The sequence below is a fragment of the Myxine glutinosa genome, chromosome 5, assembly GCF_964187855.1.
Source record: "Myxine glutinosa chromosome 5, kmMyxGlut1.1, whole genome shotgun sequence".
NCBI classification, from domain to species: domain Eukaryota; kingdom Metazoa; phylum Chordata; class Myxini; order Myxiniformes; family Myxinidae; genus Myxine; species Myxine glutinosa.
Genome location: NC_136265.1, coordinates 100,889,721 through 100,905,485, shown reverse-complemented (window position 1 = coordinate 100,905,485; position 15,765 = coordinate 100,889,721). Strand labels below are relative to the sequence as shown.

Below are 15,765 nucleotides of genomic sequence, written 5' to 3'. Positions count from 1 at the left end.
GCTATTGCCATAGCATTCATACATATTTGACTGGAATTCCTCGCCACGAAATATCACTTCATGGTACCGGTACATGCATATTGAGCAGTTTGGTAGACATGGAAGAGGACATTGACCACATCAAAAGGATGTCTGGTTCGCATTTATACATCTATCTATCAGCAGCTACTGCTATTATAGCACTCATAGATGTATCTATATATCAGCAGCTACTGCTATTATAGCACTCATAGATGTATCTATATATCAGCAGCTACTGCTATTATAGCACTCATAGATGTATCTATCTATCAGCAGCTACTGCTATTATAGCACTCAAAGATGTATCTATACATCAGCAGATACTGCTATTATAGCACTCATAGATGTATCTATCTATCATCAGCTACTGCTATTATAGCACTCATAGATGTATCTATCTATCAGCAGCTACTGCTATTATAGCACTCATAGATGTATCTATCTATCAGCAGCTACTGCTATTATAGCACTCACAGATGTATCTATCTATCAGAAGCTACTGCTATTATAGCACTCATAGATGTATCTATCTATCAGCAGGTACTGCTATTATAGCACTCATAGATGTATCTATCTATCAGCAGCTACTGCTATTATAGCACTCAAAGATGTATCTATACATCAGCAGCTACTGCTATTATAGCACTCATAGATGTATCTATCTATCATCAGCTACTGCTATTATAGCACTCATAGATGTATCTATATATCAGCAGCTACTGCTATTATAGCACTCATAGATGTATCTATCTATCAGCAGCTACTGCTATTATAGCACTCATAGATGTATCTATCTATCTCCAGCTACTGCTATTATAGCACTCACAGATGTATCTATCTATCAGAAGCTACTGCTATTATAGCACTCATAGATGTATCTATCTATCAGCAGCTACTGCTATTATAGCACTCATAGATGTATCTATCAGCAGCTACTGCTATTATAGCACTCATAGATGTCTCTCTACATCAGCAGCTACTGCTATTATAGCACTCATATATGAATCTATATATCAGCAGCTACTGCTATTGCAGCACTCATAGATGTATCTATCTATCAGCAGCTACTGCTATTATAGCACTCATATATGAATCTATATATCAGCAGCTACTGCTATTATAGCACTCATAGATGTATCTATATATCAGCAGCTACTGCTATTGCAGCACTCATAGATGTATCTATCTATCAGCAGCTACTGCTATTATAGCACTCATAGATGTATCTATATATCAGCAGCTACTGCTATTACAGCACTCATAGATGTATCTCTATATCAGAGGCTACTGCTATTACAGCACTCATAGATGTATCTATCTATCAGCAGCTACTGCTATTATAGCACTCATAGATGTATCTATCTATCAGCAGCTACTGCTATTATAGCACTCATAGATGTATCTATCTATCAGCAGCTACTGCTATTATAGCACTCATAGATGTATCTATATATCAGCAGCTACTGCTATTATAGCACTCATGGATGTATCTATATATCAGCAGCTACTGCTATTATAGCACTCATAGATGTATCTATCTATCAGCAGCTACTGCCATTATAGCACTCATAGATGTATCTATCTATCAGCAGCTACTGCTATTATAGCACTCATAGATGTATCTATCTCTCAGCAGCTACTGCTATTATAGCACTCATAGATGTATCTATATATCAGCAGCTACTGCTATTATAGCACTCATAGATGTATCTATCTCTCAGCAGCTACTGCTATTATAGCACTCATAGATGTATCTATATATCAGCAGCTACTGCTATTATAGCACTCATGGATGTATCTATATATCAGCAGCTACTGCTATTATAGCACTCATAGATGTATCTATATATCAGCAGCTACTGCTATTATAGCACTCATGGGTGTATCTATATATCAGCAGCTACTGCTATTATAACACTCATAGATGTATCTATCTATCAGCAGCTACTGCTATTATAGCACTCATAGATGTATCTATCTATCAGCAGCTACTGCTATTATAGCACTCATAGATGTATCTATATATCAGCAGCTACTGCTATTATAGCACTCATGGATGTATCTATATATCAGCAGCTACTGCTATTATAGCACTCATAGATGTATCTATCTATCAGCAGCTACTGCTATTATAGCACTCATAGATGTATCTATATATCAGCAGCTACTGCTATTATAGCACTCATAGATGTATCTATCTATCAGTAGCTACTGCTATTATAGCACTCATAGATGTATCTATCTATCAGCAGCTACTGCTATTATAGCACTCATAGATGTATCTATCTATCAGCAGCTACTGCTACTATAGCACTCATAGATGTATCTATCTATCAGCAGCTACTGCTATTATAGCACTCATAGATGTATCTATCTATCAGCAGCTACTGCTACTATAGCACTCATAGATGTATCTATCTATCAGCAGCTACTGCTACTATAGCACTCATAGATGTATCTATATATCAGCAGCTACTGCTATTATAGCACTCATAGATGTATCTATCTATCAGCAGCTACTGCTACTATAGCACTCATAGATGTATCTATCTATCAGCAGGTACTGCTATTATAGCACTCATAGATGTATCTATCTATCAGCAGCTACTGCTATTATAGCACTCATAGATGTATCTATCTATCAGCAGCTACTGCTACTATAGCACTCATAGATGTATCTATCTATCAGCAGCTACTGCTATTATAGCACTCATAGATGTATCTATCTATCAGCAGCTACTGCTATTATAGCACTCATGGATGTATCTATCTATCAGCAGCTACTGCTACTATAGCACTCATAGATGTATCTATCTATCAGCAGCTACTGCTATTATAGCACTCATAGATGTATCTGTATATCAGCAGCTACTGCTATGATAGCACTCATAGATGTATCTATATATCAGCAGCTACTGCTATTATAGCACTCATAGATGTATCTATCTATCAGCAGCTACTGCTATTATAGCACTCATAGATGTATCTATCTATCAGCAGGTACTGCTTTTATAGCACTCATAGATGTATCTATCTATCAGCAGCTACTGCTAATATAGCACTCATAGATGTATCTATCTATCTATCAGCAGCGACTGCTAATGTAGCACTCATAGATGTATCTATCTATCAGCAGCTCCTGCTATTATAGCACTCATAGACGTATCTGTATATCAGCAGCTACTGCTATTATAGCACTCATAGATGTATCTATCTATCAGCAGCTACTGCTATTATAGTACTCATAGATGTATCTATATATCAGCAGCTACTGCTATTACAGCACTCATAGATGTATGTATATATCAGCAGCTACTGCTATTATAGCACTCATAGATGTATCTATATATCAGTAGCTACTGCTATTATAGCACTCATAGAGATGTATCTATGTATCAGCAGCTACTGCCATTATAGCACTCATAGATGTATCTATATATCAGCAGCTACTGCTATTATAGCACTCATAGATGTATCTATATATCAGCAGCTACTGCTATTATAGCACTCATAGATATATCTATATATCAGCAGCTACTGCTATTATAGCACTCATAGATGTATCTATCTATCAGCAGCTACTGCTATTATAGCACTCATAGATGTATCTATCTATCAGCAGCTACTGCTATTATATCACTCATAGATGTATCTATATATCAGCAGCTACTGCTATTATAGCACTCATAGATGTATCTATCTATCAGCAGCTACTGCTATTATAGCACTCATAGATGTATCTATCTATCAGCAGCTACTGCTATTATAGCACTCATAGATGTATCTATATATCAGCAGCTACTGCTATTATAGCACTCATAGATGTATCTATCCATCAGCAGCTACTGCTATTATATCACTCATAGATGTATCTATGTATCAGCAGCTACTGCCATTATAGCACTCATAGATGTATCAATCTATCAGCAGCTACTGCCATTATAGCACTCATAGATGTATCTATCTATCAGCAGCTACTGCTATTATAGCACTCATGGATGTATCTATCTATCAGCAGCTACTGCTATTATAGCACTCATAGATGTATCCAGCTATCAGCAGCTACTGCTATTATAGGACTCAAAGATGTATCTATCTATCAGCAGCTACTGCTATTATAGCACTCATAGATGTATCTATCTATCAGCAGCTACTGCTATTATAGCACTCATAGATGTATCCAGCTATCAGCAGCTACTGCTATTATAGCACTCATAGATGTATCTATCTATCAGCAGCTACTGCTATTATAGCACTCATAGATGTATCCAGCTATCAGCAGCTGCTGCTATTATAGCACTCATAGATGTATCTATATATCAGCAGCTACTGCTATTGCAGCACTCATAGATGTATCTATATATCAGCAGCTACTGCTATTGCAGCACTCATAGATGTATCTATCTATCAGCAGCTACTGCTATTATAGCACTCATAGATGTATCTATCTATCAGCAGCTACTGCTATTATAGCACTCATAGATGTATCTATATATCAGCAGCTACTGGTATTACAGCACTCATAGATGTATCTATATATCAGCAGCTACTGCTATTACAGCACTCATAGATATATCTATATATCAGCAGCTACTGCTATTATAGCACTCATGGATGTATCTATATATCAGCAGCTACTGCTATTATAGCACTCATAGATGTATCTATCTATCAGCAGCTACTGCCATTATAGCACTCATAGATGTATCTATCTATCAGCAGCTACTGCTATTATAGCACTCATAGATGTATCTATCTCTCAGCAGCTACTGCTATTATAGCACTCATAGATGTATCTATATATCAGCAGCTACTGCTATTATAGCACTCATAGATGTATCCATCTCTCAGCAGCTACTGCTATTATAGCACTCATAGATGTATCTATATATCAGCAGCTACTGCTATTATAGCACTCATAGATGTATCTATATATCAGCAGCTACTGCTATTATAGCACTCATAGATGTATCTATATATCAGCAGCTACTGCTATTATAGCACTCATGGATGTATCTATATATCAGCAGCTACTGCTATTATAGCACTCATAGATGTATCTATATATCAGCAGCTACTGCTATTATAGCACTCATGGATGTATCTATATATCAGCAGCTACTGCTATTATAGCACTCATAGACGTATCTATCTATCAGCAGCTACTGCTATTATAGCACTCATAGATGTATCTATCTATCAGCAGCTACTGCTATTATAGCACTCATAGATGTATCTGTATATCAGCAGCTACTGCTATTATAGCACTCATGGATGTATCTATCTATCAGTAGCTACTGCTATTATAGCACTCATAGATGTATCTATATATCAGCAGCTACTGCTATTATAGCACTCATAGATGTATCTATATATCAGCAGCTACTGCTATTATAGCACTCATGGATGTATCTATATATCAGCAGCTACTGCTATTATAGCACTCATAGATGTATCTATATATCAGCAGCTACTGCTATTATAGCACTCATAGATGTATCTATATATCAGCAGCTACTGCTATTATAGCACTCATAGATGTATCTATCTATCAGCAGCTACTGCTATTATAGCACTCATAGATGTATCTATCTATCAGCAGCTACTGCTATTATAGCACTCATGGATGTATCTATATATCAGCAGCTACTGCTACTACAGCACTCATAGATGTATCTATCTATCAGCAGCTACTGCTATTATAGCACTCATAGATGTATCTGTCTATCAGCAGCTACTGCTAATATAGCACTCATAGATGTATCTATATATCAGCAGCTACTGCTACTACAGCACTCATAGATGTATCTATCTATCAGCAGCTACTGCTATTATAGCACTCATAGATGTATCTATCTATCAGCAGGTACTGCTATTATAGCACTCATAGATGTATCTATCTATCAGCAGCTACTGCTAATATAGCACTCATAGATGTATCTATCTATCAGCAGCTACTGCTAATATAGCACTCATAGATGTATCTATATATCAGCAGCTACTGCTATTATAGCACTCATAGATGTATCTATATATCAGCAGCTACTGCTATTATAGCACTCATAGATGTATCTATCTATCAGCAGCTACTGCTATTATAGCACTCATAGATGTATCTATCTATCAGCAGGTACTGCTATTATAGCACTCATAGATGTATCTATCTATCAGCAGCTACTGCTAATATAGCACTCATAGATGTATCTATCTATCAGCAGCTACTGCTAATATAGCACTCATAGATGTATCTATCTATCAGCAGCTCCTGCTATTATAGCACTCATAGACGTATCTGTATATCAGCAGCTACTGCTATTATAGCACTCATTGATGTATCTATCTATCAGCAGCTACTGCTATTATAGCACTCATAGATGTATCTATATATCAGCAGCTACTGCTATTATAGCACTCATAGACGTATCTATCTATCAGCAGCTACTGCTATTATAGCACTCATAGATGTATCTATATATCAGCAGCTACTGCTATTATAGCACTCATAGATGTATCTATATATCAGTAGCTACTGCTATTATAGCACTCATAGATGTATCTATCTATCAGCAGCTACTCCTATTATAGCACTCATAGATGTATCTATCTATCAGCAGCTACTGCTATTATAGCACTCATAGATGTATCTATATATCAGTAGCTACTGCTATTATAACACTCATAGATGTATCTATCTATCAGCAGCTACTGCTATTATAGCACTCATAGATGTATCTATCTATCAGCAGCTACTCCTATTATAGCACTCATAGATGTATCTATCTATCAGCAGCTACTGCTATTATAGCACTCACAGATGTATCTATCTATCAGAAGCTACTGCTATTATAGCACTCATAGATGTATCTATCTATCAGAAGCTACTGCTATTATAGCACTCACAGATGTATCTATCTATCAGAAGCTACTGCTATTATAGCACTCACAGATGTATCTATCTATCAGAAGCTACTGCTACTATAGCACTCATAGATGTATCTATCTATCAGAAGCTACTGCTATTATAGCACTCACAGATGTATCTATCTATCAGAAGCTACTGCTATTATAGCACTCATAGATGTATCTATCTATCAGCAGGTACTGCTATTATAGCACTCATAGATGTATGCAGCTATCAGCAGCTACTGCTATTATAGCACTCATAGATGTATCTATCTATCAGCAGCTACTGCTATTATAGCACTCATAGATGTATCTATCTATCAGCAGGTACTGCTATTATAGCACTCATAGATGTATCTATCTATCAGCAGCTACTGCTAATATAGCACTCATAGATGTATCTATCTATCAGCAGCTACTGCTAATATAGCACTCATAGATGTATCTATCTATCAGCAGCTCCTGCTATTATAGCACTCATAGACGTATCTGTATATCAGCAGCTACTGCTATTATAGCACTCATTGATGTATCTATCTATCAGCAGCTACTGCTATTATAGCACTCATAGATGTATCTATATATCAGCAGCTACTGCTATTATAGCACTCATAGACGTATCTATCTATCAGCAGCTACTGCTATTATAGCACTCATAGATGTATCTATATATCAGCAGCTACTGCTATTATAGCACTCATAGATGTATCTATATATCAGTAGCTACTGCTATTATAGCACTCATAGATGTATCTATCTATCAGCAGCTACTCCTATTATAGCACTCATAGATGTATCTATCTATCAGCAGCTACTGCTATTATAGCACTCATAGATGTATCTATATATCAGTAGCTACTGCTATTATAACACTCATAGATGTATCTATCTATCAGCAGCTACTGCTATTATAGCACTCATAGATGTATCTATCTATCAGCAGCTACTCCTATTATAGCACTCATAGATGTATCTATCTATCAGCAGCTACTGCTATTATAGCACTCACAGATGTATCTATCTATCAGAAGCTACTGCTATTATAGCACTCATAGATGTATCTATCTATCAGAAGCTACTGCTATTATAGCACTCACAGATGTATCTATCTATCAGAAGCTACTGCTATTATAGCACTCATAGATGTATCTATCTATCAGCAGGTACTGCTATTATAGCACTCATAGATGCATCGATCTATCAGCAGCTACTGCTATTATAGCACTCATAGATGTATCTATCTATCAGCAGCTACTGCTATTATAGCACTCATAGATGTATCTATATATCAGCAGCTACTGCTATTATAGCATTCATAGATGTATCCAGCTATCAGCAGCTACTACTACATGTCGTGGAGCGCTCGTTTAATTTTTGACTCGAAATCCACAGCAATAATGATCACGTGAGGCTCTCCCGTTTGCTTATGATATTTGGCTTCTCCTTCAGAATACCAACTACTTCTTGAACTTCCGAGTGGGCCTCTTCTCGGCAGTACGCGTCTTACTGCAGGCACTGCATGTAGTTATAGGATATGACTCATCTGTGGTACTCAGCTCCTCAACACAGCCACACAAATAGCACACATCTTCATAGCCAGCCGTGTAGTTTGGCTGCTTTGTCGCATCGTTGCACGTGAGATTGGCTTTGGCGTAGACATTATTGAAGACGTTTGCCTCATTGGTCTCCTGCAGATCGGCGAAGTTCGAGCACATGTAACTTGGCTCAGACAGTACGCGAGCACTTACAAAATTCGAACCTGTTGCACTGAGCGGGAACGGATTTTACTGACTTCGCGAGCAAAAATAAAAAAAAATTTTTTTTAGGGGCGGACGACTTTTATGGGGCGGGCGGCGATGATAAACAGGAAAAATTTTTTAACCAGCCTTAGAGAATATAAATTTATGATGTCAATGCTCACGTGGTCTGGCAGCCATATTGGATCAAAGAAAAAAAAAAAGGTTTAAAAACAGAAGAGTTGGTTCGCAACAAGTTGACTGCGCAGGGTAAGTATTCTATGAATACCATCTAGTTTATCACGTTAACATTTATTGTTACAAGCGCAGATACATTCAATGTACACCACCCCAATGCCAAATAAATAACATCCTCCAGCGCGGCATTGCAGGAGCGCCTTAGGTGCCTGGCGATACCGCAGTGCAGCACATAGAGACGGTATTGTAAGGGAGAGGTGTGCAATAATTGATTGATTAATTGGGTAATTAAAATCAATAAATAGCAATTGTAAAATAATTTCTTCATCAACTGGCTCATAGCATACCTCAACCACCAGTGTTTCATCCGAAGCTGTATGTTTTTGAAAATTAATGAAATGTCATTAATTGAAAATATATATAATTCATTGATTAATCAATAAATGATAAATCAATTCATTGATTAATCAATAAATCAAAAATATCCTTTATAGCCAAATCACTTGGTCACCGTCATGTCTGAATATCACCTTCCTTGCTAAAAAGGTGCCCGAGATGTTGTGCGGATGAGAAAGAAAATAAATAAGTCATTAATAATGAAAATAAATAAATAATAATGGTAAAATAATTAAATTATTTATCAATTGGCTAATTTAATACTTAAAACACCACAGTTTCATCCGAATCTATAATTTCAAAAAATGAAGTAATGTATCGAATAATTAAACAATTAATCGATCAATTGAATAATCAATAAATCAAAAATACCATTTCCAGCCAAATCACATGGTCAATGACATGTCCAAGTGTCAGCTTCCTTGCTAAAAACGTGCCTGAGATATTGTGCGGATAAGAAAGAAAATAAATAAGTCATTCATAATGAAAATAAATAAATAATAATGGTAAAATAATTAAATTATTTATCAATTGGCTAATATTATACTTAAACCACCACAGTTTCATCCGAATCTATAATTAAAAAAAATGAAGTAATGTATCGATTAATTAAACAAATTTTTTTTTTTTTTTTTTTTTGTATACTGAATCGAGGCTCGTGAAAGAGCTAACATTTATTTCACAAACAAATCAACCAGCCAAACAAAATATACAAAAAGAGGGAGCGGAAGACAAGATGGGGAGAGAAGGGGAAGCACACAACCACAACATTTGAGAGCAGGGAGAAGTGTGGGAGGGAGAGGGCTTGGGGGCAGGAGGCGTGGGAAGGGGGAGGGGGGGAGGGGGGGGGAGGGGGGGGAGAGAGGTATAAAACACAAGGGGACCGAAATTAGCGGGGGTAGAAAAGATCAAGGTTTTTGGATGGGGGTTGGGGGAGGATAAGAGATGGTGGTGAACAGCTGTTTTTAAGACCTGGAGGGTGGAGTGGGATTGAAGAGAGTGGGATTGAAGGGTGGAGTGGGATTGAAGAAAATAATTAAATTAATCGATCAATTGAATAATCAATAAATCAAAAATACCATTTCCAGCCAAATCACTTGGTCACCGTCATGTCTGAATATCAGCTTCCTTGCTAAAAAGGTGCCTGAGGTATTGTGCGGATAAGAAAGAAAATAAATACATCATTAATAATGAAAATAAATAAATAATAATGGTAAAATAATGAAATTATTTATCAATTGACTAATATAATACTTAAACCACCACAGTTTCATCCAAATCTATAATTTCAAAAAATGAAGTAATATATCGAATAATTAAACAATTAATCTATCAATTGAATAATCAATAAAACAAAAATACCATTTCCAGCCAAATCACTTGGTCATTGACATGTCCAAGTATCAGCTTCCTATCTCAAAAGGTGCCTGAGGTAATGCTCAGATGAGAAAGGAAATAAAGTGGTGCTTAATTAATCGATGATAATTAAGTAACTAATAAATTAATTGATTAATCAAAAAACAAAAAATACAGTTTTTGCCAAAGAACTTGCTCAATATTCTGCCGAAATTTCCGGTTCCGAGGTCAAAGGATGTAAAACAAGAAAAACATCAAGTAGGGAGCATGGACCCGCCAGGCTGAACAGTTTACGTTTTGTAACCCACTGCTCGGCCTAGTCCACAACTCTATGAAAATTGAAATATCAAGCTATATACCGTTTTGGCCAAATCTCTCAATGATGAAGCACTTAGAAAAATCTATATAATAATACCGTAAGGACTCGACTTTGTTATCCCTTTTATGCCGCACCCAGTGACCCGATGCCCACGGCACTCATGGATTTACGATCTACGAACCACGCTCTTTGTTTATGACGTACAGCCATACTCGAAAAATCTGAATTCGCCGACGTTGGGGCCAAAAAGCATCCGATTAACTGCCGATACGACGCCATCTTACGACGCCATCGTATTGGCGTCTGCTGGGCGAAGGCGAAGCGAGCCGTCCGCTGATTGGACAGTCGAGTGGTGTGAACATGGGTGGTGTGAACCAAATGGTCTTTTTATTCCCTTGAACATTTTAAATTAGGATATATAAGGAAACGTCTTTATCGTCATTTTAATAAAGTTAAATGGAGTGACGTTGCGATACTCGGGGTGCGTTGCATAAATCCTCGTAACTCAGAGAGGTGTAGCAGGTGGCGAGACGTAAGGAAGCTTAAAGATAACGAGCTGAAAACAGACGAACGATATGTCAATCCCTTTCTACACCGAACGGAAATAAAAGTATGAGAGCGGGAAGGCATGGCCTGAGCACTTCGAGCAGAGAGGACTGATTGGACTTAACTTAAAGAGAAAAAATTGGAGTTTAACGGAAGAAGAAGATCCCATGAGCGCTCCCCTATGCCATCCATAATGGTACACTCTATCCATACACCACATCCGCCCTTCCGTGGATGTTCCACGGGTTTCGGCTAGTATTAAAAATAATTCTCATGTTTCCAGTACCAGATTAAATAATCTGGTACTCATGTCTAAATATATTAAATAATAATACATAATTATGTTTAAATTTAAATCTATATATATAAAACACAGTTTGTGTGTGTGTGTGTGTGTGTGTGTGTGTGTGTGTGTGTGTGTGTGTGTGTGTGTGTAATGTTACCGATAGACTCCGAAACGGAGAGGCTCACGTGCTTGATATTTGGCATAGACATGGCCATTGAGCCTGGGACGAACATGGCCGAGACCATATTTGACGAGATACATATTTTTTATTCATATTTACCTCAGCGCATTTCAGCGAAGTACCCGCTAATCTCAGCCAGTGCGAGCAGCTCGCCGATTCGCTCAGAGCGATCACGTGATGTTCCATCCCGTCACACGTCACGTTTGCACGTAATTCAGGGCGAAAAGCGATTTTTCACCTTTACGCGATCGTGTTTTGTGTCGATTTTGTGCGATATGAATTAAATTTTAATTCATATTTCGTGTTTACGAATTTGAATACGAAGGATTTCCCCTTTCCCCTTTCGATTTCGTATACGAGTCGAATACGAGCTTGAGTCGAGAGGGCGAATGTACGGGTTGGGAATGTGCGGGTCTCCCTTCCCCCGCCCGGCAACGCCGGTACTGGAGGGCGTCGGTCACAGGATCGGTGTCTCCAAAATCCGCTTCGTGCTCTTTCGAAGATGCAGGACGATGTCGCGATTGTTGTGCTGCTCTCCGACCATGATAACTGCAACGTCATTGTTGACTGGCCCTCCCCTTCCCTTCCCCCTCCTCTTCCCCTCCCTCTTCTCCCCTCCCCCCCCCCCGTTCCCCTCCCCTTCCCCCCCTCCTCTTCTCCCCTCCCCCCCCTCCTCTTCTCCCCTCCCCCCCGTTCCCCTCCCCTTCCCTCCCCTTCCCCCCCCTCCCCTTCCCTCTCCCCTCCCACGCCCGGCAATGCCGGGTACTTCTGCTAGTCTATATTATAATAGCCGTAGATGATTCTGTCTGTCTGTCTGTCTATCTGTTGGGTGTCTGTCCGGGGTGTGGCTTACTCGGTTTGCAGAGTAGCTCCACCCATAGCTCCACCCATTCTGGGAGTGGCTATAAACAAATATCCACCATTTTATTAACTCGCATAGCTTTGAGTCCTGTTTTGTAGGCCCGTGGTGTCTTGCTCTCCCCCAGTTTTATTTCAAATCAAATTCGATAAATCATTTCATTTTTCACAGTCGCTAACATAGTTTTAGACTCGGTTGAAAAAAAACGGGAAGAAAATCCGATGAAAGTTGCCGTTTATAGAACGAAATGAATTCTCAAAGGCCTGTAACTTCAAGGCCATTGAGTCTCTCTCACGCCTTTATCTCCAATCTAACTCACCATATGATTTCATTTTTATCGATGGTTTTACTTTTAGACTCGGTGTCAGCAATAATTGAGAACAATCCACACACGCGGGAAAATGCAGAGATATATTTTTTTAAATCGCGTCATGGTGTATCATACACCGCCCAACATGACACCGCCGGCAATGTGTCGATATATATTAAAAATTCGCTTTTGCTTTTCCGTTATGATATATTACTATTTCGTTTGATGATAGTCGTCACAAAAACGTCAACAATGATGCCGACATATATTTCTTCGTTTTTATTTCATTCAACATATTAGCCGGAAGTAAAATATGTTTCAGGAAATTACCGAGAGATATTTCTTCGTTTTTTTTATTAGTTATGTGCGCATACACTTTAAATAGGTTTATTTGAAATCTTTAATTTTCCACAATATAATTTACTTGCCATTTATCATTTGATGATTACGAGACAAATTCCTCTTGAGGATCGTGACAATTCATGCGTTGCGTGGAAACTTCCATTTCCAAAATGAATGAGACGATCGATGAAGAACGACTCGGTGTCACCAACGCGGGAAAATGCAGAGATATATTTTTTAAAATACACCATATCACCGCACAACACCGCCCAACAGCCAACAAGTATCATACACCGCCCAACAGCCAACGAGTATCATACACCGCCCAACATGACACAGACAGCAACATGTCGACATTATCGCTTTTTCTTTAAACCGAGTGAACCGAGCCGAACCGAATACACCGCGTGAATTCACCGAGCGAATTTCAGCCAATTCCACCTATTTCTTCGTTTTTATTTTATTCGTTACCAGCAGAAGTACCCAGCGTTGCCGGGCGGGGGAGGGGGGAAGGGCACGTACACTTTAAACATGTATATACATGTGGGATGTGGGATATATACATGTGGGACATGTGTACGTGTGTGTACGTGTGTACGTGTGTGTGTGTGTGTGTGTGTGCGTGCGCGTGAATATGTGTGTGTGTGTATATATGTGTGTGTATGTGTATGTAGGCTAACCCCCGCTCTAGCAGGGAAAATGGCCTTAAAATGCATGTTGTTGTTGTATGTGTATATACATGTCTGTGTGTGTGTGTTTGTGTGTATATGTGTCTGTACGTGTGTGTGTGTGTGTGTCTGTTTGTGTGTGTGTGTGTGTGTGTGTGTGTGTGTGTGTGTGTGTGTGTGTGTGTGTGTGTGTGTGTGTGTGTGTGTGGAGATGTATATATGTGTATATATGTGTATATGTGGATACATATGTGTATACATATTTGCATATGTGCATATGTGTATATGTGTCTGTACGTGTGTGTGTGTGTGTGTGTGTGTGTGTGTGTGTGTGTGTGTGTGTGTGTGTGTGTGCATGTGTGTCGATGTACGTGTGTGTGTGTATGTGTATATGTGTGTGGGTGTATATGTGTGTGTGTGTGTATATGTAAACATGGGCCGGTGTGTGTGTAAAGTGTGAGGAGGTATTGGAGAGGAAAATGCAGAGATATATTTTTTTAAATCGCGCCATGATGATAAACGAAAATACACCGCCTAAAATAACAGTCGACATATATTTAAAATTCGCCATACACATCCATGCGGGAATCCCACGGGCATGGATGTGTGTGACATTTCGACATATTGAGTTACATGCTGCGCCTGCACATTCAGTTATATAAGATGGTTACTGGCAATTGATCACATCCACAAATGATGTAATCCACACAATTTATGTACTTTACATAACGTTAATAGGAATACATGCCCGTGTAGATGGGAATGACATATAATTCACCGAAAACGTTGAAGCAACCGCATAATATTACGGTGATGTTTAACTCTGAGAATAGTTCTAAATTTAAAAAACTTTCTTCTGATATTTGTGATTTATTTCAAACAAACTGTATTTCCCATCTACACGGGCATGTATTCCTATTAACGTTATGTAAAGTACATAAATTGTGTGGATTACATCATTTGTGGATGTGATCAATTGCCAGTAACCATTTTATATAACTGAATGTGCAGGCGCAGCATCTAACTCAATATGTCGAAATGTCACACACGTCCATGCCCGTGGGATTCCCACGGGTGACCCCGCTAGTATTAAATAATTGTCATGTTCAAGTTTCCAGATCGTCACCAAATTCGAATCAGTTCGTCCGCGTCACACACTCAACCTGTCCACAAAGGTTTGTGCGAATCCGTCCACAAATTTTTGATATAATTATTCTACTCACAATCAAACAAACACACACGGGTGGGGAAGGGGAGTGGAGGAAGGGCTTTCATTGATGACGTCATCGCGTAGCAACGTCTTTCAGCATTCCCCAATGGTCAAAGCATGAACCTTCGTTATTGTAAATATATTTAACAAACATCTCATCATCTGCACCACGAGCTTTAGTTCTCCTCACGAATATGTTCAAAACCCGAAATCTCCACAACACTTACCTCACTCACAACTCGCTTTGTAAAATGTTTCTTTCACTGCGCGGGCCCCAAAACCGGGTCCACGCCTGATCCAACTCGACTCTTCTTCTTCTTCCTCCATAAACAATTGACATTATTTCTCTCGAACGATATCTCACCTCCGCTGCTGTGTATTGTTTTTCCAGCTTAAAAATCATTCCATACAAAAATATCCATTGCTGAAAAACC

General features: G+C 38.5%; 2 protein-coding genes across 11 annotated transcripts in view; both read right to left on the bottom strand.

Annotated features, from left to right (window-relative positions):
* Positions 1-15,765, bottom strand: part of LOC137417722 (uncharacterized) — a 502,198-nt gene that overhangs the window by 130,826 nt on the left and 355,607 nt on the right. For 3 of the 10 annotated variants that reach the window (XM_078778423.1, XM_078778425.1, XM_078778430.1), the window contains exon 1: positions 15,559-15,752. The exons of 1 other annotated variant lie outside the window; for it this stretch is intronic. The gene's annotated coding sequence lies outside the window, so the exon portion shown is untranslated. Of the gene's footprint in view, positions 1-10,333; positions 10,399-15,558; positions 15,753-15,765 lie in introns of those variants that run through there. 6 more of the 10 variants (XM_078778427.1, XM_078778422.1, XM_078778424.1 and 3 more) reach the window with 5 other exon arrangements.
* Positions 8,382-15,765, bottom strand: part of LOC137417727 (uncharacterized) — a 191,614-nt gene continuing 184,230 nt past the window's right edge. The window contains 1 exon segment of the mRNA XM_078777393.1: positions 8,382-8,643. Coding sequence (XP_078633519.1) covers positions 8,382-8,643 — 262 coding nt within the window.